We start from the raw sequence: 26,451 nt of genomic DNA, 5'->3' as shown, positions 1-26,451 counted from the left end.
CATTAATGAGGTAATTGTCATCTGGAGGTAAAACTTCTGATCTATAGACATTGAATCGACGCATCTTTTCTTTTAAAAATGTCTGGTGTAATCAGTAACACCAGTGTTGTCACGAGTTTATTACCCGTTGGGAAAATTTCCACACTGTAGCATCCCTAGTAACTGTGCATTGTGTCATTGAGAGTATGTTGTTTTTCTTACACTTTCAGGTAGTGTGACTCTTGTCCAGGAAATGCAAAGGTTCCACCATACACTTCTTGCCCCTGGCTCCAAGTCCGCTGATGTGGAAAGGTTTTTGTGTCACGCATACAGCTCCAATGTGTCCTGTGAAAATGCTTCTTTTTCTTTTCTTTTTTTTGAAGAATATCTGAATAATGAAACTATCTTTCTGGTACAATTCCACTACATAAAACTATTCAGGGAAAAGGTAAAGATAGCCACTAAAAGTTAGAAAATTGCTGTGCTGTACTGTTTCATTTTTCTGTCAGATGAATTGTGCACATAAACTGAGCAGAATATCACGATCAGAACTGTGTCAGCTTATGCATACTCATTTGTACCCCCAGGATTTTGCCCCACTTTCAGTGGAGCAAAATGGGTTATTGAGCCCGAGGCTGTTCATTTTCACTTCAGCCATTTTTCTTGAGACCCATAATGGTTTGAAATCCACCTACTCCTCAGACATTGGTTTAAAAAAAATAATAATTCAAACTTTGTCAACCTTTGCTCATTGCCTAATGTATGTCATTAGGAGAAGTGGCCAGTACATGGCACAGTGCTAATCATCACACCGTTGTCAGGGCAACCACTCAGAAACATCTCAAATTGACTTTATATTGACATAGTTGTGTAGACATAAAGAACTACTACCATTCTTCTCTATGCCGCTAGAAGCAAAGCTGGGGTTGGTGGTTGTTCTGACTGTAGCCTCTTTGGTATTGCTGTCACTTAACTATTTTTTTTTTTTACCTCCATCAATGAGGTTATGTTTTCACCTGTGTCTGTTGGTTGGTTTGTTTATCAGCAGAATTACACAAAAATACTGAACTGATCTGAGGCAGATCCAGGAATTTTTGTGAGCATTGCGAGACACGGCATTTTTTGACATTTTTATTAATTTCTCAGGAAATAATGTATGGATCTTGATGTAAAAAAAAAAAAAAAAAAAAGAAAGAAAGAAAGAAATATACTATATAAATATTTATTACTGAGATCCAGATACCAATCCGGATCTGGTGGAAGAAAATGTTTGGCCTTGGTAGAGTTATGCTCTTCTGAGTGTCAGAGCGGGTGGTGTTTGTATTCACTGTCAAACAGTCCACCATGTTAGTGCTGTCACACATTCGCTTGTATTTTTGTGGCTGTTGTAGTAAAGACTGTTGGACAAAACAAGAAATCAAAACAGTGAGGGCAGGTTTTCACTGTTTTCTGATACTTTACGGACTAAATTATTCCTTGAGAAATTATTCAGCATATTAGTTTGAGAAATTTAACATATAACATGAAGCGAAAAAAAAATGTATAAACATTTTTATACGCAGCCGATTACAGTACATTTCACAATATATTCTTTCATACTGAAGCTATCCAGGGAAGGAGAGTAAGGCTTCACCTTCTCTTCTACAGTGCTGCAGTTGCCTTGTGTTCGGTAGGAAAATGCCAGAGAGAGAGGATGTATGTGTTGGAAAGAATGACAAGAAGGCTTTTAAGAAATGTCCAGGAGCAATCCCCTTCTGTCTTCTCTTACTGCATCACCAGCCCCCTTGTTCCTGCCTTCTTTGTGACCTGGTTGTGTTTCAGCTACATTTACCATGCATCACTTCCCCACAGCACTTAGATGGACCCTCACCCACAAACCACACCAAAAAAAGAAAAAAAAAAAAACACTTGCGCTTACAGTATCTTTTGGCCTGTGTTTTGCACAAAATTAGATATTTAAACACAGAAAAATAAAACTGACATAAAATGTATTGTGCTTTTTTTTTTCACATCATTCAGCTATACAGTAAATTAGTAAAGCAAGGTGATATTGCAGCATGGTCTGTGCAGGACTTGAACATTGTCTCTCCATCCCCAGCGTGAAATTTACAGATGTGGGAAATAGAAAGGACATCATTAAGCCAACACAAACCATAAAAAATGCTGATACTTATGAGAGTTGGATCAGGGCAGCTTACTGTTATAAACTGCTAGCTGTTATATTTGACATCCACTCTGACTGGACATATTGTTGTCAGTTTGGTAGTAAGAGGTTGTCGTCAGTGTTTGTCAGTAGTGTTAGACTGGAGGTGCAGAGGCACAATGAGAGATTTGCCTAACTCGACTCAAAGTGAGAGAGCACAGGGTTGGGAGAATGCTTGTAAATATTGCAAAGTTTTCTTCCACTGGATGGATGGACGGAGAGAAGAAGAAGCAACGAGGTGGCTTCTCTCCAGACAGAGTGCTTTTCTAAAAGCCATCCCAGTTGCATCAAGACCTATAAGTGTAGTCCCATTGTAAGAGTGGAGTAGGGTTTTAACGGCCATTCTAGCATTGACCTTGACCATTTTTAAATAAAAGATGACACACAACACAAAACAGTTTCTTACATGGAGCTTTTCATGGTTTGACAAAGTTGGAATGGGATTCAGTAACCTCATTTTTGTTAGTCACGTTCCTTTTCCCAGAACTGATGATGTGTACATTCACATCATCAGATACGGGATAAGACCCCCCCCCCCCACCCCCAAACTTCCAGGTTTGTATTCATTTCACACACATCTTGTGCTGTAACTACAACGACACGCTTTCTCACACAGCCTGCATTTTCAAACCAATTGCAGTGTTTATCTCTAAGTGAAACAGGGCACATAAAAAGTGATGCAGAGCAGATGGCTTTCAAGAAGCGCGTGTTCATACATTGCAAACACCCAAGTCCATTAGTCTACAGAAGTATTAGGTCTTAAAAAAAAAAAAGAAAGTTATATGTTTGGTCTACTCCCTAGTATGAACTTGGTTAAACTAAATTGTGACACTTAAGTTGACCAGAAACCACAGCTCCAAAGCAAATGTGATGAATATCTAAAGTCATATTTTGTTGATTGTGTCCAACACATTTGACTAGATAATGTTTTAGAAGTACAGAGCACCAAGAACACCATACTAATACTGGGTAGGGCCTCCCTTCACTCTTACAAAAAAAAAAAGTCTAAATTCTTAGTGGATTCCTCAAGATGTTGGAAACATTCCTTTGAGGTTCTGGTCCATGTCAACATGATTGCATCATATCATTTCATCAGATTTGTCAGCTGCACATTCATGCTGCCAATCTCCTGTTTTACCACGTCCCAAAGGTGTTCTGTTGGATTCAGGCCTGGTGACTGGGGAGGCGATTGAACTTCACTGAACTCATTGTCATTGTTCACGACTTTTGCTTTGTGACTTGGTGTAAATCACTGTGCTGGAAGTAACCGTTAGAAGATGGGTAAATTGCCCTGACTTTCAAATGACGATTGGTATTAAAGGCGCCAAAAATTGCCACGAAAAACCGTTCCCTCACAACATTACACCGCAACCGTCAGCCTGGACTGTTGACACAAGGCAGGTCCATAGATTCATGCTGTCGACGACGGATTCTGGCCCAATGTGTCATGTAAAAATGCTTTATTAAAAAAAAAAAAAAAGAAGAAGAATAGCTGAATAATGAAACTAGATTTCTGTTCTTGGCTGACAGGGGAACCCAATCTGTTCTTCTTCTGCTGCTGTTGTACATCTCTACCGAGCTTTGATCGTGTTTGTTTGTTCTGAGATTTGTTTCTGCTCACCACAGTGAGGAGTGGTTATCTGGGTTACCATAGCCTTTCTGTCAGCTCCAACCAGTTTGACCATTCTCATTTTACCTCTAATCAACAAGGTGTTTCGGTCCACAGAGCTGCTGCTCGCTGGATGACTTTTGGTTTTCGCGGCACTCTGAGTAAAAACTCTAGAGACCGTTGTGTGTGACGATCGGCAGTTTCAGAAAAACTCAAACCAGCCCGTCTGGTGTCAACAATCGTTCTGATGTTTGATGTGAACATGAGCTCTTGACCTGTATCTGCATGATTTACATGTATTGCCTTGCTGCAACATGATTTGCTGATTGGATTATTGCATAAATTAAGCAGGTGTATAGGTGTTCCTAATAATGTGCTTGGTGAGCGTAATTTCTGCTTATCCACAAATTCAGTAGTCGTCTCTTTGCGCTTTGAATACCACACTTTGAAATTTACATTCATTCGCACAACAAAATCACCTTTACAATAATACACAAGAGCTCTTAGAGGTTTCAGGTTAATAGTGATTACTGTTGTTTACCTTTTGGTTCCCTTTAGTAATGTTCTCCCGGTAACTCATCAAAGTCACCTGTCTCATGGCATCCTCAGTATACTCAGCTTCTTGCATTCAGTCACTCTTGATTATTTGTTTACCAGCATGGTTTAGGCCTAGTGAAAGTCAGACTGACCTAATTTGGTGTGTCACCCTCCTCTCTGTCTCTTCATTTCTATCCCTGCAGTCGTCTCTTAACATAAACCTGCCTGTCAGGATGTCCTGTGTAACTTGTTCCTGTAATGCAGCTGATTGCATTGCCTGGTTCAAAAGCCTGGATGGACACTGGCAAGTGCAATGGTAGTAGCTGAAACCACAGAGCAAGTGTATTTGTAAAGTGTGTGTGCTGTCGCCACATCCGCTGAATGTTTTGACAAAGGGAAGAGAGAAAGACAAGCACAGCTAGGGAAACACCCTTAAAAAGGAAACGCCTGCTTAGAGAGACTCTGCGCTCGTATTAAGGCGGAGGCAGCATGCTGACACAGATGAGTAGCTGAGACACTGCCACAGCCGGCTACTGACTGACTTGCAACAAAAAAACAAAAAAAAAAAAAGCAGCCCCATCCATATCCTGCTCTACCCCTCATACTGTATGTTTACAGGAGCAGGAAGTCAGCCACAACCTAAATGGCACTCTGAAGCACTAGAATATGTGATCCCACAGAGATTGAGTGAGAAGGAACAATCGGACGGGGGAGACGGGATGCAACACTCATGAAGGCAAGGGTGTGGCAGCTGGTATCCAAGCAGGAGGGCATGAATTATTAAGCCCACCATCTTTACACCACCTTTCAAACACTGACTTGAGCTTAATACTCGACTGTCTGTCTCTCAGCTTAGCAATACAAAAAAAAAAATCGCCATTACTGATTAGACAGGGCTGCTTCAATACTGCTCAAACTCCCAATGTACACTATGTCCCCTGTCCATTTTCTTTTTTTTTTTTTTTTGAATATATATAAACACGGATGTCCCTGACTGAGTGACTGATTACCCTTGCACTGTTGGCCAGCTGAATACCACCTGACAGTCGTGAAGTTACACCATTGGTTGGCCGGACAAGTGTTGGAGTTTCTCCATTGGCCGTTGCTTTTTCAAAGTAAATCGGCTCCAACAGTTTCTATAAAGGGTTCGTGAGTTAGTTTGTTTACAGCCCGCAGTGTTGCCGACTTTGTGCATTTGACGCTAGATTTACAAACTTTTCAGACGCAAGTTGTAACAAATATAGCAACTTTTTGGACAAACCATAGCTAGTTATCAGTAATGCCCCGTGAGTGAGAGGTTCAGCTCTCTGTGTGACTACCCTGGTAGGTGAGTGGCAGAGCAGCAGCTTTGTTACCCAGACAGAGGCTTTACACCAAAATAAGAAAGATATTCTGTCGCTTCTAACTCTCCCTCCGAGCGATCATTTTGCATATAAATAAAGCCGAAATCACAACTCAGTCTTTCTCTTTAACTTATGCGTTTGGTGATTTTGACAGATGATGTCACGGTTCTAAATCGGGATGTTAGCAGCAGCAGAGCACCGGTTTGACACCAGGCAGAATGTAAATATGACACACTGTCATCGGTTGTTTACAGTGGTCCCAAAAAAATCACTGACCATACGTCATCCAGTCATATACAAGGTTTTCACCTAGTATTATTTATTAGAAGGGATGTTTCAGTCACCTTCTTTATCTTTGACCAATAATATTTACATGCACCCTCACGCTACAATTGAATCTGAAAATATGCACAACTTTTATTACCAGCACACTCGTGTCATTTCAGACTCCTCGTTACAGTTTGTTTGTAGTTCTTTTGTTCACAATGCTGTTGGTTCCAGTGTTTTAATGTAGTAGGATGCGGCATCTTTTTTATCACCTGTATCACTTGATGTACTCAGAGCGAATGAATAAGGGAAAGGAAACTGTTCTGGGCTTGTATAACCAATACCAGTCCATTAAAGATGCAGCCATTTTTAATGGACTGGTACTGGCGTAGTTGAGGTTTCAACTTTGAAAAACAGAGACACAGATGCATTTTCAGATTTAGCCTCTTAATCTGAACATATCCAATAAAGGTCATGGACAGCATTGATGACTTGTTTTCTAGTATTCATGGTATGATAAAATCTCTGAATGTGAAACTAAAAATACACTGCAGCAACTTTGGAGGGGGAAAAAAACACTGTGCTTTCAAGGGGAAATGCTTGTGAAAATCCCCCCACTGACAATTGTGTTTTCATTTGATTTTGTTCACCGGACTCATCGGTGACATCACATAGATAATCATTAAAATGTTGCCACAGTAGTGGGGCAGAATGAAAATGACAAGTAGATCTAACAGTGTAATATAATGACAACACAACCTCGGAGTTGATCAACACATTACACTTTCAACAGAAAATGAACTTTGTACGTTTCGCCAAGGTGGTAATTTATTGCAGGCGCATTATACTGGATGGCATTATGCTGTGAACCTTTTCTGAGCTGACCTCTGTATGATATGTTCAACACTTTGTACTGTGTATGTACGTGTGTTTGTCTGAAGAGAAAAGCTGTATTTTGAGAAGAAGTAAGTGTAGGCCTCCTCTGCTCAGTGTTTAATGCTGGGAAGCTTACTGAGACTTGCTCCCCTTCACCAAGGGGTTAATTAGCAGCTCCCCTCCCAATTGTCCTCTGCTTGTTCACTCTCATTAGTTTAATCTGGCTCTGTCCTCCAGCTTGGCTCTCTTGCCTCTATCCTCTTGTGCACCAGGACATCTCACTACCTACCCCACTCCTTATGTCATCAGGGTGGAGTCAATTCCTCGACCCCAAAAATCTACCGCCAAACCCCACTAGACCATCCTGTGATTTACATCCCTTCACACCTGATGCCTTCAGCTTTTGTTTAGCCTTTATTTAATTTAGTTTTTCATTAAGATATCTGAAATTCTTTCAACATTTAAAGGCAAATCATTCAAAAGTTATTGTGTGTCTTATCAGAGGTCCACTTTTGATTTTTCTACCAGTCAGGTTCATAGTGCAGTTTTATTTTCCTTTCCTTAACATTGCACATCTATAGTTTCAGAAATATGAGAAAAAAATGTATATGTAACATGTATAAATCAATTTTAAATATAATAAATGTTACTATGTAAAATGTTTTTTAAATTTTTTTTAAATAAGCTTTCAGCCATCCATGAATTCACTGTTGTTATTTATCAATCCTTTCTTTGAAATAATTTTTTCTATCCACTCACATTTTATCATCATGTGCCCGGCATAAAGAAACAACCACAGAAACCTTTTTCCAATGGAGAAGCTCATTTAGCACGTTTATAAGTCAGTACAGTGTGAAAATGAATGGTACGTGCACGATTATTGCCGTATGGGAAGGAGAAATACCAATGAAGTGCATTTGTGTGTGTGGAGTCGAATTACACTTCCTCTCTCCTTCTCACTGTGTTGTGCTCGAGATGTCGGAGCTGATAGGAGTGGCTGGAAAATGTGAAGTCTGCTTCCCTCCTCCTCTTTCTCCTCCTCCTCCCCCACCACCTCTCTAAAAATAGCTGGCAGAAAGAGAAGGCAGTGAAGTCGAGGCTCTATCTGTTGGGCTGCCAGTGGTTTCAACACTCCCACCACCAGCACAAGGGAAAAAGAATCTTCTGAATCACACCTCTAATACTAATCACCAGTAAAAGAGCGCTGTCTTATTCTTTGTCTTTGTCGGTAGAGATTCTTTTAAATTCCATCAATTTCAAATTGACATGATCTAGGAATTTTTGCCTTTTAGAGGCCAGGTCATTTTGAGCACAGAGGCCCAAGAGTAAAAGATAAAGATTTGTAATTCATTCATACAAAGCAGATGGAAATTGAGACAATTTTAGGAAAGTTTTATTTTAAGGACCAAATGGTGGAATGTTCCTGACAGGCAGCATCGATCACCTGACCTCAGCCAGTGAGCATGTGTTTCAGTTGTTTAAGCCAAAGTGATGACTGAAAGCCCCTAAAACAAGAGAGAAGTGAAGATAGCTGCAGTACAGGCGTGGAGAGATGCCAGGCCTTTGCTCATGTAAATGGATTATAGACTTCTTGCAGTTTTTGCTTTGCAACCAAATATGACTTCATTTAACTTGATATATTAGATTCTGTTTGGTCCACTGAAATTGGCTGGCTGTGTTTGTAAAAGGACCCAATATGGATTTATAAAACCTTAAATTAAAGCTGAAAGCTAGCCTATTAACCATAAAGCCATTGTTTTCACCTCTGACACGTGTGCTGGACTGCAGCATATCAGAAGTGCTGCAGTCCAGCACATGCCAAACATACCACTTGTTTAAATGCCAACAGACTGCATCTTAAATAACATTTTTATAACAGGCAGTTTTCTTTACTGCCAATACAGATTACGATTATTGGTAATCAATGAAACAAAAAAGCTATTTGGAGCCAATATACATTTACAGTAAAAAAAATTATCGTAACACAAAACCTCCTTTAAATGTTTTTAAACACATGTTTTGATAAGAGACTGGAAAACAGAAAATTTCAACATGTTTTAAAGCTAAAGTACAGTGAGTTCCCAGCAGCATTTCTTATACATGGAACTGAAATTTTAAATAGATAAGATAATATATAATTAGTCAGGGAGCTTCCCAAAGGATTCTTTCTGCAAAAATGAATGAATGAAATAAAAGTAAAACCAATGAAACTTCTGTCATCTGTTAAGAATTAATTGTTACCATGGTACAAACGCTAGCTATCTCTAGTTTCATTTGCACTAATGTTAAACAAAAAACATAACCGCATAAATAAACCAAATGAATGTTAGCGTTAGCATTAGCTGCAGCAAAGTGTATGATCTGTGGACTCAAGTGTAGTAGACTAGTGAATGATTTAAAAGCCATTGCTTTCACTTCCACTGAATGAAATCCCTTATTACTTTTGTCCTTTGTTAAATTAGGCTTCCTGAATAATCGCTTACCAATGTCTCGTTTTTCTGCTGCTATGCTATAGCCAAACATAACAAGTACAGGCTTTTTGTAGTGGAGTCAGCCCACTGGTCATCATAGACAGAGGTCTTAACGATTGTAATCTTCATTGCCCTTCACCGATATCTTCATTCTTACTTGTCTCAGTGATGCATCTCTTTCTCTGCTTTCCCACAAATACGGTGGACAGTGTTGATTGGCCATTTTACTCGTGATGTACAACCAGGCCGGCGATTCTGCAGGCGGGACATTGGGGCACACTACAAGCATTAACGCATCAGAGACAGACAGCTGTATCAGAGCCAAAGCAGCACATTTTTATTATTTATTTGATCTGCGGTCACGTGATATTAATACTAGTGAGTAAGGACTACCAGAACCAAATACTTTGTGAATATATATGTTGCAGGCTCTAAAAGATAAACCAGAGGTGTCCTCTGTCTTATTTTCATTTAAAGCTGGGACAACCCGTGCTTGCTTGCAGACAGAATGGATGCTGCTCACATGTTGTAGCAGCCACAAGGCTCGTGTGACCAGTCAGCAATGTTTAGCGCTGCAGACTCCACCCCCATAGTTCCCGGACCATGTTGAGGCTCTCCATAGGGAGCAAGCATGATTTGGGGAGCGGGATCCAGTGGCCCTTTGCAGAGTTGGGCAGATGTTTACAAAGAACACTTGTCAGTTGCGATATCTGACAAAAATGCATGTAAGTCACTGTCATGCTTCACCATCCTTCTGCTGAGGTTACTGATGTCAGCCACATGGAATTTATGACGATCAGTGACATTTTAATAAATATGGTATAAACACAGATTTAGATGAATACACAGAGAATGGAAACAAACTAAAATTGTAGTACAAGGCTTGAGGCAAAGATTCTTCAGCTGTAAGGTCTGTAATAATTGGACACGAGGGATGTTTATTCACTGCACTGTCAGTGTTCACCCTAACCTAGACTATATCAGCCAGTGGAACATACCCATGGCATTTTTTAAATGTTCACATTTTACAGTTTGGTCTGTGTTTGCTGAAATTTCTTGCTCGAAACTTTCCTGCTCATACCTTTTGCTGAGAACCCACTCCGGTGGGTTTTATTATCTGTTACACAGAGGGCTATTACAGAGAAGACAAGAATTAGCCAATGATATTACCATGAGATGTTTTTATCACCAAGATTAGGGGGTTAAGGCGCCTTGCTTAGAATGCAGCCCCGTTTATCAGCGCTGGCCAATCAGGTGACAGGTAGCCACGGAGATGTCAGGCGCTTGAAGGATAAGGTGTTCATTCAGAAGGTATCGACACGCCCTAGGACAAAGGACCTATATTGAAACCCAGAGAAACAGGGGAGGTAAGGTTTGTTTGCAGGACAAATGGTGTGGTAGTTTGCTTGTTTTTGACAGGTAGGCAGTGATCCTATTTAGAGTATTTCCTGTTACAATTTTGTTTTTAAAAAAATTTGAGAGTTTATTGGTCTGTGAATGGCTGAGAGGAGAGAGCATCAAAGGAAGAAAATTCCTTAATTTACATCACTGGATTTGGTCACTGAAATTCTGAATAATCTTGGAGTCAACCGTTTCATTGGAAAGTTTTATCTGCTAACTTGCTGTGGCTCATCTGGACACTTAGTAGTAATGACTGTACAAACTACAATCTCTCTTCCATCAATGTCACGGATGCCTCCAAGGCCGTAAGCCGGACGTCATAATTGTTCCAGTAGTATTTTTCTTCTTAGTAAAATTTGTCTTCTTTCTATGGAGAGTGAAAGTGTCAGGGCTAAGAGTGTCAAACAGAGGATTGGGGTCAGCGGGATAGCCACTGCTTTTAGGATCATCAGCAGGTTTTGTCTTAACCGGATTTGGCTGGAGGAGCTGAATCAACTGTGTCCCAGGATTACAGGGATGACATTGGAGGAGAGTTTAGAGTCCAGAGGCCAGAGCATTGACAGCTTCGGCAGACCCTGCCCATCAGCTCAGCTCCTCGCGGCTCCACTAGTGTAACGAAACCCAAGCCGGTCTTTTGGTCTGCCTCTCCCCTTCCTTTATATCTGGACTCTTTAATCCTTGCTTAGTTTTGACTGTCATTAAGAGGGTATGTTTTTGTCCCTTGTGGTCAAGTGGATTCTTTTAAACTTTATTTTTATTTTATTTTTTTTCGGTTATTTATTTTCGCCTTGGCTGTTGAGGAATGGTTATCATCAGCTTAGTTGGGCCAGATGTTTACCCAAGGGTTTGCTGTTGTTTGGGAGTGAGAACAAATTCAACATCATCCTCAAAATTGTTATCTTAAGCCTAAAGTAGCCGCCTAGTGCTTGTTGCTAGGTAACAGTTTCAAGCTGGCAAGGACAAGTCTTGAGCTGTCTAGAAAGTGTTGGGCTGTTGTGATTCACTGCGACTTTGTTTGGGCCTTACATATTGGATTTGAGAGATACTATATGATCCTCAGCTGCATTTTGTTGGAAGTAAAATCATTATGGAAAATGAGGCACATAATGTCTTTACTCTTTGGCCATTATAGTATATGAAATTTGGTACACTTTGATTCAGAGTAAAAAGTCAACAGCATGAGTTACTTAATTGTTAATTAATTATTAATTGCCTTACAAACGGGAAATGAGCCATATGTGGTATGTATGTTGAGCCTGTCATTTCTTGTCTCCTCCAGATCAGCAAGAGTCTAGGCGGCGGAGCGAAGCACACCATTAGCAGAGGAAAATGAGTGAACTGGATCAGCTACGCCAGGAGGCTGAGCAGCTCAAGAACCAGATCAGAGTAAGTCCTTCACAGTCCTCAGCTCCTGTTTTCTGCCTGTTTCTTGTGGTATTTTTCTGCCCCGTTAGTTTACAAATCCAGATTGACATTTTGTCTATTAAGTTTAAATAAGTAAATAATTTTTTTAAGTTAAAAATATCCAAAAATGATCATGATGTGATTTGTTTGTAGATCTTGTACCAAATAAACGTCTTCCTTTTACGTCTGGAGAATATAATTTGTAGGCCGGGGTGTCTCTGTAGCACCACAACACTAACAATGCACAATAATGTTGTTTCACATTTCACCTTTTGCAAAAAAAAAATTGCAGCTCCTGTAATCTGGATATTACACTTGGCCACATTGTGATTTCAATTATATTTCCATTAAATGTCCAGCCCTAGTAAAAAATGATATTGTACTTCAAAACACAGATCTGTCATGTTTAAGTATTTGGATATCGAAAACTCTTTGCAGGTTTTATATCCAGTGACATCGTGTTAATGATCATATTCACTGAAATCATTGCTTACAATGCTGTAAAACGGCCACTGTATTACATTTCATTGATGATTTCTGCAGCATCACGTTAAAGCCTGTTCCTATTAACATCTTTATAGTGACACGCAACCAAGTGTGAATCCTTCGTGTTATGTTAAAGGATGCATGGTGGAATTTTTCCTCTCGTTTTGCTAAATTATTACATAATGACATTTATTTTATTATTAAAACAGTTACTATCATTGTCACAATGGAGTTAAGATGACATCACACATTTATATATTATTTAATTTTGACATAGCGCTGTGATTTAATGAATAGTGAAGTAGGCCCAGACAGAAGACGGTGTCACTGAGGTGAAACTGTTATAATACAATGCGGACCTCACCGGTGATGTCAGTTTGTGAGAGAGACATGTCATAAACGCATATAGATGTCAACACACAAACATACATGCAAGGCTTTTTCAGAATTCAGAATGTGAATTTTATTACCAGCGCTGAATCTATACATTTCAGGACAGTGTGTGTTATCAAAACGATTTGGTTTATTGGTTTTTCATGGTTGCGAGGCAGCTGCATTGATTCACTGATGTTAAACTAATTGTGATGAGTTCCTGGTCTAAAACAGACATGGCTGTGTTGTTGTGTTTCAGGATGCCAGGAAAGCGTGTGCGGATGCTACCCTGTCTCAGGTAAGAAATATGTTCATGCCACGATTTTTACTCACCATTTTATTATTGTTTATTATAAAATAAACTTAAATCAGCTTCGATGTTAACACATGATATGATTCCTGCATTTTTTACTTTTTTGTTGTCAGTCATATTTTTGAATCTTAAAAATCTTTTCCTCTGATCTTAACTGTGTCTAGATCACAGCTAACATCGACCCTGTTGGCCGAATTCAGATGCGCACTAGACGGACACTGAGGGGGCATCTGGCTAAAATCTATGCCATGCACTGGGGCACTGACTCGAGGTAATCTCATTCAACTCTATTCTGTCCATTAACTAAATATTTCACACACACCCCACCCCACCCCCCTCGCCCTAAATACAGGGTATTGATATAAAACTGTTTGTTACTTCTCCTGAGGGTCCTCGTAAAATCAGCCAAGCTCACTCTTGCATCCAAACACAGATCTTTTTCTTTACAAGTGTCCAAATCGATCTGTCAGACGAGCACACACGTAGCAGTAGGATATTTGTGCACATGCACAATCGGTAATGCATGTTTTGTCGAAAGCACATTGGGCATCTGTATCTTTTGAGTGTGTGGACTGTGTTGTGTGTCTATGTCTGCGTGTTTGTGTGCGTTGGGGGTGGGGTATGTGGGTAGGGAAAATACTCAAAATGGAGTCAGCCTTTGTCAGAGCTGTGTCGAGGCTGATAGCCAAGGCAGATGAAGCAACACTCCTCCCTTCACATAAAAACCTTTTCCCCAGAGTTGTACACACCTCTCACCTCAGCAACCAACAACTTAATCACTGTGGTGCCGCTGTGCGTCAGTCCACAGAGGCCACTGCAAACTGCTATGTCACTTCACCATCCTCCCCAGTCATACACCCAAAGAAAAAGTCTACCACTGTGTTTACCCAGTCAGCTCTTCCTGTTTGTTTGTTTCATCTGTTAATGTTTCACCTCCCTAAGGGGGTTGGGGTATTTATTAGACTACCTGCTGAGATTCAGCCACCCAGAAAGAAGGTCACACCAAGATGTTTTGACCCATAGGCTGCTATTTTTAGCCGTGACGGAGACACTACTCAAAACGGTCTGGGGTGGGTTTCCAGCAGTTTGAGAAAGAACCCCTTCAGTTAGTCCCACCTCCCTTCAGCAGCCAACCGTATATCGAGTTTCAATCTTCACAAATATGTATCTTAAAAAACTTAATGCCTGTAAGACACAAATATTTGTAGTTGTTGTGTGATATTTAAAAAAAAAAATCTGCTGTTATTGTTTTCAAGGTCATGATGTCAATTTAAAGGAAAACTAAGGCAAACTATTTTAATGTGAGCACCTCATTAAAATGACACGAGGCCGGGTTGTATTCATTGATTCAGTGCCCTTACTCAATAACTGTAGTCTAATCACTGCCCTAATCTATTAAGGGAACAGTCTCTTTCTTCCTCTCTGGTTTTATTTTGGTGCATGTGAGAAGTCAGACATTTTAGTCATCACTTACAGTAAAAAAAAAAAAAAAAGTGTGTTAATTACTAAAACTTTTCTACAATCGTACAATCAACTGATGGAGCTTGAATGTAGAACTAAATAACCTCAATCCTCATGAAATCAGTGAGTCATAAATCACCTCCCACATGAAAAGATTTCTTCATAACCACAGTTGACCCGACAGTTGTGTTTTGTTTTTGTTTTTATGGCTCTACTGATATAAGGCCCATCTTTTTTTTTATAGTTGCCTTATGGTTACAAGATGATTTTTCAGAAACAGCTAAAATGCCACGACTGCATTGACTTAAACCTAACTCATCACACAACTGTACACTGAACACTACAGACCTGGGCACCTGAGTAGTTTAGCGTGGAAGCCATTTGCATGAGCTGAGGTTCAGCAACAATGACAAACATTAGACAAATTGGAAAGTGTGGCTGTATCTTGTGTTTTCCTTTTTGTTTCTTTTCCTGATATTCACTTCAGCTTAGCAAAACCACTGTGTGTGTACACACACACACACACACACACACACACACACACACACACACACACACACACACTCTGCTCCCTGCACTTTGCTGTGTCACTTGACAGTTACATGAGCAACACCGTTTCATTATGAGTTCAGAACTGGGGTTTTTTGTTCAGTTTTAAAAACGATGAGGAGGGGGAAAATTAAATGAAAATGGTTTGATTTGTTCATCTATGAAAACACCGGGTGTCTGTTCTAAGACCTGTTGATGTCAGAGCTCTAGAAAGCAAGCACCTCAAAGTGTTGCGTCATCGTCTCCTAGCTGACACACACACACACCACACCACACCACACCACACCGGAAGTTGATGTGGAGTCTAATCTGAAGTTCGTACATCATCTTCGGCTTTGATTGTTTAAGTTTAATGTTCATTTTAAGTCTGGGAAGAGGACAGACTAAAATTCCCTGCACAAACCATTCTGTCCCCAGCTCATTATCTGCTGGGTTGTTCACATATGAGCGCGTTCCCGTCAGCCCGGTAGTTAAGATTTGCATAGTCCCAGCAGGCCTCGGTGTGTTCACTCCTTTTCCTTTTCCTGTGTGCATTGGGACCATCGCTGTGGTTACTCTTGTTGGATTCACCCAGATAGGCCAGCCGCAGAGGTGCCTGAGAGCCCGCTCTCACAGGCAGAAACAGGGTTTGGTCTGATTCCTGTTAAAATAACTGTGTTTATCATGCACAGTTAGGTGGCTGTGTTTTTGAGGCACAATAGTATCATTACTGTCTTATAAAATATTGCTGTGGTACATTTATCTTGTTTTCAGGTACTAGAAGTTTTTAAATTCATCACCAAACATGATTTGACTCCGTACAACATAGTTTTACAACAGTTATTGTTTTGAAGAAGAGTCTGTACAACAAAACTCAACAATTAGCTTCCAAGATGGAGGTGGTCATTTTGAATTGTTCTGTAGTTTGAGCTGTCTCATCTTTCTCTTCATCAGGCTTTTGGTCAGCGCCTCCCAGGACGGCAAACTCATTATTTGGGACAGCTACACCACAAACAAGGTAATAACACCAAAATCACTGTAATGAAACTGGGTCAGTCGCCTGTCATGTCATGTTTTTTTTAATTTTTTTTTTATACTTTTAGAAGAAAAAAAGTTGCATGCAATTTGCTGTATGTGTGTTGAGTTCAGAAATGTATTGCAGGTGTTGTGAATCTGCAAATAACCACATTACAAACAGCTCTCTGCTGCTTTTATAGTTGACTCAGCAGTTGAACAATAAAAGCAAATGTTAGCACCAAAATAGAGTAAAATAAGAAATGATGTCATCACAAAATAGTACCTCACCTGTCTCACCAGTCATCTTGCCCAAAGGGAGTTTGTTGTAAAACCACTTATGGCTCATTAGGTAAAAGTGTCTGTTATCCTGTGTTTGTCCAAGTCCGACCTCATCGTGCTTTAATGTTAAACGTGACGGGGCAGGGGATGACAGATCTCTGCATCAGTACTGGGGGTAGTCTACACATGAAAGGATGTGTGTGGTTGACTCTCACCGGATTCCCCAAATCACCTGATTTGGTGAATTGTTCTCAGGTGAATCGCCGTCTTTACCTGTTCATGAAGCTCATGTCGGAATTAACTATCGCTCCCACATTTGTGGCAGCTGGTTTCATTTAGATTGATGAAACGCTGAGTTCATTATAAAACAATTCACAAGTGTTTGAGGGCGCCAAGTAATGCTATTTATAGTGGACATTGTGCCCTTGGAAGGTGAAGTTAATATCGCAGACAGACTTTGTCACATGCCCTCCCCTCTGTCTCTCTCTCTCCCTCCCTCCCATCTGTCACTGCATACTATCTAATATTAAATCTTCCTCCTCTTTTTCAGGTCCACGCCATCCCGTTGCGCTCCTCCTGGGTGATGACGTGCGCCTATGCCCCTTCTGGGAACTATGTCGCCTGTGGAGGTCTGGACAACATCTGCTCCATCTACAACCTGAAGACCCGTGAGGGAAATGTGCGTGTCAGCCGTGAGCTGGCCGGGCACACAGGTAGGCCGGACACACACACTGGCATGTACAGGATTTGGTTTTTTGTTTGTGGTTTTTGAAGGTCAGATCGATCGTCGATAGTTCAAATTCGGACTGATGTGTTCAATATCTACTATTAATAATAATGATAATAATAAACTTTATGTAGAACCTTTCTTAACCAGGTTACAAAGAAAATGGGGAATTAAAAACAAAAGAAAAACAAACGCATCATAAAACAGAATTCAGTTACATGAAAATAAAAATTTTATCGTGGGAAAATAAAACACACAAAAAAAGACAACATATCACACATTCATTAAAAAAAGCTTTCCGATGTTTTAAAAGACACTAATGAAACAGCAAAAACCCAGTCACCTTTATTCACCAGCCGAGACCTGGAAATAACCAGCAGAGCTGTCAAGTGTTCGTCTGCAGTTTGAAAAGATTCTGTCGCCTGTGGGACAATAAAAGTTGTATTTTAGCCCAATTTAGTTCAATTAACGCCTCATTGCCGACCTCTGTCATTTATCTTTGTGAATGACACTGAATTGACACTCGCCTCCACTGAAACTGCGTCATCCAGGTGGTGTGTAATGACTCTGATGGACAGTTTAAAGGAATACACTTTGGCATCAAGCAGAATAATCTAACTCGAGTTGCGGCTAACACACACTCATCACAGACTAGAGAGGAACAAAAAAATCCTCCATTCGGGAACTCTGAATTCTCCAGATCGGTCTCTCATAAGCTTTAAATAGTCGCTGGTATTTACTATTCATACTGTTCTTAGCAGAAATACTTTATAGGACTTATAGCTGAGGCAAATTCTAAATTAAAGTCTTGATTTTAACGAATTATCGACACACATTAGCTTGCTTGAATGACAGCAAGAAGTAACTGAAAACCAGCCCGTGTGCGCTGCTTTAAACAAAAGGAAAACTTAAGGACAAGCACGGTACAAAATGGAGCGCTCGATCTCTGCATTTGTTTTTAGAGCTAGTTTATTTAAGCTAGCTACTTAAGTTTTAATGTGTCTTTTATTCTGAGCGGAGAAAAGATCAAACCTGTCACAGTTAGTTTGGCAAATTAAGGAAATATAGCTTCTATCAGGTAGCGAGGATGGGACACTTTACCCAGACCGATGAGAGCACGTTACATATATTTTCTGAAGTCCTCCTACAGACAACCAGTCAAATGTAACCGCTCTGTTATTTGTCGATGCACAGTATGCTCTTTTTCTTTTCTTCTTTTTTTCAATGTGAACCCCATGTTCTTGTGTAACCTTTAATTATTCTCACATCTAAAAGATGCCAGTCACATGGTGCGTCTGTCTCTATAAAAACAGGAGCTGGTCGAGCCATATCCCAGCTCAGACTAATGAAAGTGTTGAGCTCTTAGGCAAGGAGCATTCATCTGATCAGTGTCACATGATGCAGGAAGTGTGTCAGCATTTTAGTTCTAGTTCCCTCGCTATAGGGAGGGGTACATACACTCTGCCAGCTAGTAAAGGATGTACCGTGGAAGCAAGTCATGACCCATTAGATGCCCTACACTTTTCTTTTTTTTTTTCTTTTTTTTTCTGTTTCTGTTAGTGAGTTAGTCGGTTCATCTCCCCCACATCCAGAAAGACAAAGTGTTCTCAGAGTGATAAGGAGTACGATTTCTTTCTCTGTGCAGACAGCGAGGAAATGAATGAAGCCTGTATCTCTTTTTAATATTATAAAGAAGCTGATCCATCATAAATGAGGTATTCAATCAGAGTGTTTGATTCCTTACAGGTTACCTGTCCTGCTGTCGCTTCCTGGATGACAACCAGATTGTCACCAGCTCTGGAGACACCACCTGGTGAGTTGTGATACTGCACCCAAGTCCAGTTTGATACAAAACCACCGCAGATTTGAACCTCAAAAAATGCTCTTTAATAACATTTCATCAAGATTTGACTTTTCTAAACTTCAAATATACTGTTAGTTGTCGGGATATAATATATTATTTCATCTGTCGCCTGTGGGTTTTTATGGTTATCAACAATATTTATATGAGCTTCCCACATCAATGTTTAAATTCACAGACAACACCTGAATGTTGAGTCTCCTGCATTAGATACAGGCACCAGCGTCACATCAGGGGTCAGTCCGTTTCCTTCGTGATGGATTTGTATATTGCGGCTGTAATGTGAAGATGTCCGTCCTGCTTTCTTGCAGTGCTCTGTGGGACATTGAGACCGGTCAGCAGACAACTACATTTGCCGGTCACACCGGTGATGTCATGAGTCTCTCTCTGGCACCCGACACCAGGCTGTTTGTGTCTGGAGCCTGCGATGCCTCGGCCAAGCTCTGGGACATCAGAGAAGGAATGTGCCGACAGACCTTCACTGGCCACGAGTCAGACATCAACGCCATCTGTGTACGGCCACACAAACACACACACACTCTGTCTTACATGTTATATACTAATCATATGACGCCAAGGTCCTAGACATTCAAGTCTTATCCACGTCAAGTCTGTCAGAGCAACTGTTAGGTCCTGGAGAGTTAGTCAAAGTAAAGTCACACGTGTTCTAAGAAAACAACAAATAGATGCAGATTGTTCAGGTCTGGTGTTGGCGGCCATGACAGTGACACTGCATTTGAATGTTTTTCTTTCGGAGCTGTGTTCATAGTGTTTCTTTCATATTCTGCTGCAGAATTAACTCTACAGAGGAGTTCATGGTTGTGCACACCAGATAATTGTTACTGAAATTGTAATCAATATACTTAGAAATTAAACGACTTGGTGCCAGATATTTCCACTTTCAAGTGACACAGAAAAAGGTGTGGCTACTTCCTGTTACAAATAAAAGCACATGTATAATTTCCTACAATCGTTCTAAAGTGAAAGATGCATCAACACTGAAAAAATCTCCTTTCACCTTCTATTGCAGTTCTTCCCCAATGGCAACGCCTTTGCCACCGGCTCAGACGACGCTACCTGCCGGCTGTTTGACCTGCGCGCCGACCAGGAGCTGATGGTTTACTCACATGACAACATCATCTGCGGCATCACCTCCGTGGCATTCTCCAAGAGCGGTCGCCTACTGCTGGCCGGCTACGACGATTTCAACTGCAACGTCTGGGACACTTTGAAGGCCGACCGTGCAGGTAAGCCCCTCCCCCCAAAAATCCACATTAAAACACTTTTAAACAACAGCTGATGATGTCTATCAGTTTGAAATGTGGAGTAAGGTGTGTGGAGAAACGGTGAATGTCTGTTGTTCAGAACTTGATCCACGTTTCAGTCGCCTTCCACCACAGTCTCTCTTCTTTTATAAAAAAAAAAAAAAAAAAAGTCTAAGAAGATATGTGCTTTACTGCAGGGGATGGTTTATTTTAGAGTAAACAAATGAAGCATACAAATCAGTCGGCCATGGAGCTGTCGTGAATTTCATCGAAAGGCCACGTCAGAATTATGGTTAGATCACAAACAAACCTCAGTTGGACATGACGGAGCATTTTTTTAATAATTGTTGCACTGATACATGAGGAGGATTATTATTAAATCACTGCAACAGATCGAAAATCCAAAGAAACATTTGTCACAGTTTGACTAAATATGTAGAACTTACAGTGTGGACTGATACCGTTCAGATCGCTGACACCAGTTGCAAATTATTCATTATAAAGCAGATCAACAAGTACAGAGTTGTTTTATTAAACGTAATAGTTAATTAAGTAACTGTAATTGTAAAATGTGTTTAGATGAATTCGTTTAATCGAGCTCATCTTGTGTTGTACTGTGTCTTTTCCTGGACTTTATCATGATGTGACCGTAGGTTTTTGATTGATTCTGTATTTGGACGATTTAAACAGCTGTTTAGTTGATCATGAAGGCGACTGAGTATTTCCAAACAAAGTTATGAAACGTTAACTGAGTAGTACCAATCAGGCGAAGGAGACAAGAATATCTTTGAAGGCACTGAATGTGCTACAGAATACAGCCGACCACCGAGAGGTCTGTGGGTACTCTGAAGGCGCCGCGGGGCTCAGTGGCTGCGATGGGAGACACAGTCATACAACAGCTCTTGCCTGGATTCTTCACAAGTCGCAGCTTTATGCTTGTTTAAAAAACTCACATGACATGTGGACTAGTGCTCGCTAGAAGGCAACTCTGAAAAAAACTGGGAAAAGAAAGTGGAAGGAAATTTATGGTATGATCAGACAGAAGTTCGTTTTTTTGTTTTGTTTATTTTTATTATTTTTTTGTTCGACATACTCTGAGCTTTGTATTTGGTGCAAACCAAAACATCATGCGTCAGACATACATCAAATTCCAACACCAAGCTGTAGGGGGTTCTTCTCAGCACCAGGAGGGGGAACATGTCAGTTCAATTCTTTCCAGAACATGCGGCAGGACTTGGAAATTCCTGTTTACTCACGGACAGTTTTATCCACATTAAATTAATTCTGTTGCATTTTTCCCTCTGTTGATTAGTGCTGGAAATATTAATAGCCACTGTGCATACCTTTTCTATTTAAAGAGTATATTAAGGAGAAATCATTGACCACTGGGGAGACAGGAGCAGGAGGAATGTGTAGTTTTATAGACTAAATTTAAGATGGTAACCTTCATTTAAATTGGTCCAAAAAAACAAGATGAAGAATATATTTATTTACACAGGAAGCAGCTTCTTTATCGGAGGTTGTTGTTTTAGCAGTATCTTCATGTCGTACCTTTACCTGACATCACGGCCGACTTAGGGTCTCACATCGCTCCCTTCACCACAGAGCAGCAGGTAACACGTGGCTGCAGAACCAGTGGAGTCTGTATATAGTTCAATATACAGGTGATGGTTGTATGATTTTATATATGTTGTGTTATATAAGCATTTGTGGTTGTGAGAAGTTGGACCTGCAGACGTGAATGTTCACGCTACGGGAGACTAGATGAGGACTGCAGTCTCAAGAAAAATGACAAACCTCCCTGTTCTTTAACAAACTGTTGATCAGGAAACAACTTCTCTAGAGTCCTGTTGTTGTTGTTGTTGTTGGTTTTGTTTTATCACAGAATAAAAAGCGTTAATATACCAAGAGTCACCTGCTCCAGCAGAGAGGAGCCCCGTGGAGACATGAATACTTTACAGCTATTGACTGCATTGTGGGATAGGGATCAGAGAGGGCCACATCTCACATTTCAAATATAACACACACACACTTATTTGATCCATTGGTGGGTGGAATATTGATTATCAGCATATTGGGACAGTATTAGCCTTCAATAAGTGTCAGCTATGAGACTCTTTACGGTTTCAAACAAACAAACTAAAACATCGTTTTAGTTTCCACAGACATGTCATTTAATACAGAAATTAATTAACGTAATTCAGTCTTCATAGCCAAGTCTGACCCAGCATGTGATATCCATCATGCTGAGCGGTTTCGCTGCAGTGTCTCAGTCTCTGCTGTCTCCGTAGGTGTCCTGGCTGGTCATGATAACCGGGTGAGCTGCTTGGGTGTGACCGACGACGGCATGGCAGTGGCAACAGGGTCCTGGGACAGCTTCCTCAAGATCTGGAACTAGAGTCTGAAGGTAAATGAGGCCAGAGGAAGGGTCTCTGGTGATGGCTGTCAGAGCTGTGCTTCTGTAACAGCATGGAGACTCATCTAGAGTTTGTATTTACTGCCATCTGGAGGACGGGAATGAAGGTGCAGCATATGAAATGTAATGAAAAGGAAAAATCAAGCATCATCACATCAGCTAAATATAGTGGAATTATGTCACCTGAGGGGCCATGTGTTAAATTTCACTGGATTTACTTTGTTTTTCATCTATTTAGATGTTTTTATTTTTATTTTTATACCATGCAGCGACAGTTTCTGTCTGATCTGTGACATTTCTTGTCAAGTCTCAGTTAACTTGATATTGGCCTTGAAATTTTACATCTTAAACAAGAGTGAAATAAATAAATGGGCATTTCTTTGTCTCCAGATTGTGTACATTTGATTGATTAGCAGTTACAAATATTCCATATATAAGTGATGTGCATATATGATGGAAAATGAGTAATATTGCCGAGTATAGATAATGAAATAATATATGTTTCTTTGTTTTATTTTTCTATTCCAGATGGCATTTGGACTCCAAGGTTGAGTGGAAGACCATTCCAACATCACAATGTTCAATTTTATTGCATATCCAATCTTTTCAAAAACACCATGATACTGACTCCAAACACCCCAAAAAACTATCAAGGGCAAAAATTCTCTCTCTCTCTCCTTCTCATTTAAAAGAGCACAATTGTCTGTCACTCATTCAGCAACAAAAAAAGAAAAAGAAAAAAAAAGCTTGAGGAATTTAGTGGTTTCTAAATGGAAGGGAGGGAAAAATTGTGCATTCCTCCCATGACCATGGTCTGGTATTGTAGTAAGTGAAAATACAAACACCCCACCACCACCGCTGCCGCCACCACCAAGCAAACGTGTCCTGCGTCCTCATTACACACAGGTCTGAGTGAAGGTTATTACATGACAGTGATCTAACTCTTAATAGCTTTTTGGCCATGTTTATTTTTGTTTCTTTGTTGTTTTCATTATTTTTATTTTTTTTGTTAAAGAGAAGTAGATCAGTGAACTGTCAGTTAATGTTTAAAATGAGGATCAAAGCTTTGTTTTATGTCCTAGTCTTTACACATTTTAGAGAATGTTTTTAAGTTGACAACTAAAAGAACCTCCAGATCACGTCATTTTAAATCCAGCTTTATCCCACTGGAGAACAAAGCGAGAGAATTGAGCTTCAACAGGGAGTCCTCAAGCCACTTCTGGCCCTTCTGTATATTTAGTCCCATGATACTTTTACTGTTTCTTTTTTTCCAGTGTAGTCCACAAATCTTTGTTTGCACAAAAATTAAACTTTGCATATATAGAATAATGTCTAAAGAAAAAAAAAGTTAACTAACCAAGCACATGCTGTTTATGATAATGAATGCTCGTTTTTAAAACGAAAAACAACAAAAAAAAAAATACAAACCATTTTAACCATTCTTACACCTTTTTGTCTGGCGACAGTGTAGAATAATTCAATGAAGATTAACCCATCGGATCATAATCCACCCCGCCCCCTTTTTTATTCATTTTTTTTTTTCTCCTTTAATTTAGTTTTGTTTTCCCTGGTTTCTGTTGCCCGTGGTTGGGACCGGTGATGTGATTTGGTCGGGTAGGGAGTACCTCCACTTTAGCCCGGTTACAATCCGGACGTTTCTCTTTTAACAGAGGTGCCCATTCCATGCTTGGAAATGCAGTTACTACTCTGTGAATGACATGTTGTATAAATCAATGTTTGAAAATAATGATAATGAAACTTTTTAAGTTAAAAACGAAAAAAAAAGATTTTGGTTGTCTGCCATGGGTGGGTTATCTCTTAGAATCGCATGCTGTAGAATTGCTTAAAAAGGTGCATATGGAATTAAGTCCTTTGATGTTTTTCTTTAAGAAAATAACCTGTTGAATATATCAATACAATGGTATTTATATTTTTCTTTCTCTTTCCTTTTTTTTTTTTTTTTCCTTCTTCTTTTTGTTTTTGGCTACTCCGTGCATACATGATTCAACTAAAATGTCAAAGCTATGCACTTGAGAAGCAAACCCTGCAACAAAAACGGTTACTTGGTCCATACTTGGGAGGGATTCCACAAATTAAGAAGTAACGTAAATGTTTAAATTGTACACACATGCATACGTACATTTATTCACCTAAACATACACAATCTCAAATGGAACAAATAAATTTTCATTCCTACTGTAGCAAACAAAATTCCACTTACAAGAAAAACATTTTATAACAGGTTTTTTTCTGTCCTTTAATAAAAAATGAAAAAAAAAAATCTTGCAGCATCTGAATGGCAGAATTTTCTGTTGTTCCCTTCTCCTTGTAAACAGAGACGCTCTTTCTTTAGCAGTAGTGACATTTTTTCCATTCTGTTTTTTCTCTGCGACATTCTGTACAAAAAATGTGCTGTAATTGTGCGTTAGGCCTGGAGTTGGCAAAAAATAAAATGAAATAAAAAATATTAAAAATTAATTAAATTCCCTTTCCTTTTCTCTCTTTCTCCATCAAATAACTGTAGAGCTCTGCACCCCCACTGTTCCCTTTTCACCTTTTGTATTTAATTTTAAAGTCAGTCAGTGTACAACCGAAAGCTGGATGCAAGATAGAAACTATATTAAAATGTACTGTTATTTAAGATGTAATAAAAAGCAGTTTGAGATGACCTACTGTGTTGAGTGTGATTCACTTAGAGCGGTTCCCACTGAAGCTAGAATGTTGCAGACTGTTTGGGTTTCCTTGTAATTATGTTCAAGTCAAATAAACAATTTCTTATCCACTGTTGAATCAGCCTGGCTCCTCTGTACGGTCATTTACACAGAGTTACCTTTTCCCTTTGCGTGACGGTAGCCATGCACGATGTGTCCGTCAGCATTTACACTGAGGGTGAAGGGACACTGTAGTTACTGTGAGGGCTGAAAATGAAACTGCAGATTATCACTCAACTTTTCATGAAGTTTCTTTCATGCTCTTGATGCCTTGCTAAAGAGCGACCCCCCCTCCAGGTGCTGGTCCCTGTCGAACCCAATGTAGCTTGATTAGTGCTCTTCAGTTCAATGAAGATGTTTGGGAAAAACTCCACGGCCTTTACTGCCCTCTATTGGGCATAAGTATAAAATAAGGGGGTTTTCAAGCCAGATTTGAAATGTATATTTTAATATTAAAAATTGTACATACCTAATATGTAATAATATATAATGATATGTAACCTATATTGTTTTCAAAATAATGTAACTTCACATTTAATCATCACATAGTATTCAACTTCATTATCATATCATTTAGTCCAGCATGAAGGAGCCTACATTAGAGATTGAAGAATAAATTATGAGAAATTAAATTGAATTCTTTATTTGGATCCCCATTAGCTTCTGCTACAGCGGTTGCTAACCTTCCTGGGGTCCACATAAAATCATTCATACACAAACAGCATAAACACATACAACAAACAAACAGACAAGCGCGGACTGACACCCTGTCAGTCTAAACAAAATCACATAATTAAAAATCTAATTACTCAACATATCAAATAATTTAAGCAATACATGCACAGAATTTAAACAATAATCTAATGCTGAGGATTAAAACAAACAGACATCCTGGCAGGTGGTATCATTCATTAAATTAGTTATC

General features: G+C 39.7%; 1 protein-coding gene across 1 annotated transcript in view; it reads left to right on the top strand.

Annotated features, from left to right (window-relative positions):
* Positions 1–25,598, top strand: part of LOC130174481 (guanine nucleotide-binding protein G(I)/G(S)/G(T) subunit beta-1) — a 35,451-nt gene extending 9,853 nt beyond the window's left edge. Inside the window, exons 2-11 of the mRNA XM_056384317.1 lie at positions 11,966–12,072; positions 13,208–13,246; positions 13,426–13,532; positions 16,205–16,268; positions 17,097–17,259; positions 19,020–19,086; positions 19,446–19,647; positions 20,165–20,381; positions 22,691–22,806; positions 23,344–25,598. Coding sequence (XP_056240292.1) covers positions 12,016–12,072; positions 13,208–13,246; positions 13,426–13,532; positions 16,205–16,268; positions 17,097–17,259; positions 19,020–19,086; positions 19,446–19,647; positions 20,165–20,381; positions 22,691–22,797 — 1,023 coding nt within the window. The 5' untranslated portion in view covers positions 11,966–12,015 and the 3' untranslated portion in view covers positions 22,798–22,806; positions 23,344–25,598. The remainder of the gene's footprint in view (positions 1–11,965; positions 12,073–13,207; positions 13,247–13,425; positions 13,533–16,204; positions 16,269–17,096; positions 17,260–19,019; positions 19,087–19,445; positions 19,648–20,164; positions 20,382–22,690; positions 22,807–23,343) is intronic.
* Positions 25,599–26,451: the final 853 nt, after the last annotated feature.

Source organism: Seriola aureovittata, chromosome 9, assembly GCF_021018895.1.
Source record: "Seriola aureovittata isolate HTS-2021-v1 ecotype China chromosome 9, ASM2101889v1, whole genome shotgun sequence".
Taxonomy (NCBI): domain Eukaryota; kingdom Metazoa; phylum Chordata; class Actinopteri; order Carangiformes; family Carangidae; genus Seriola; species Seriola aureovittata.
The sequence above is the reverse complement of the archived record's forward strand: the minus strand, read 5'-3'. Positions and strand labels throughout refer to the sequence as shown.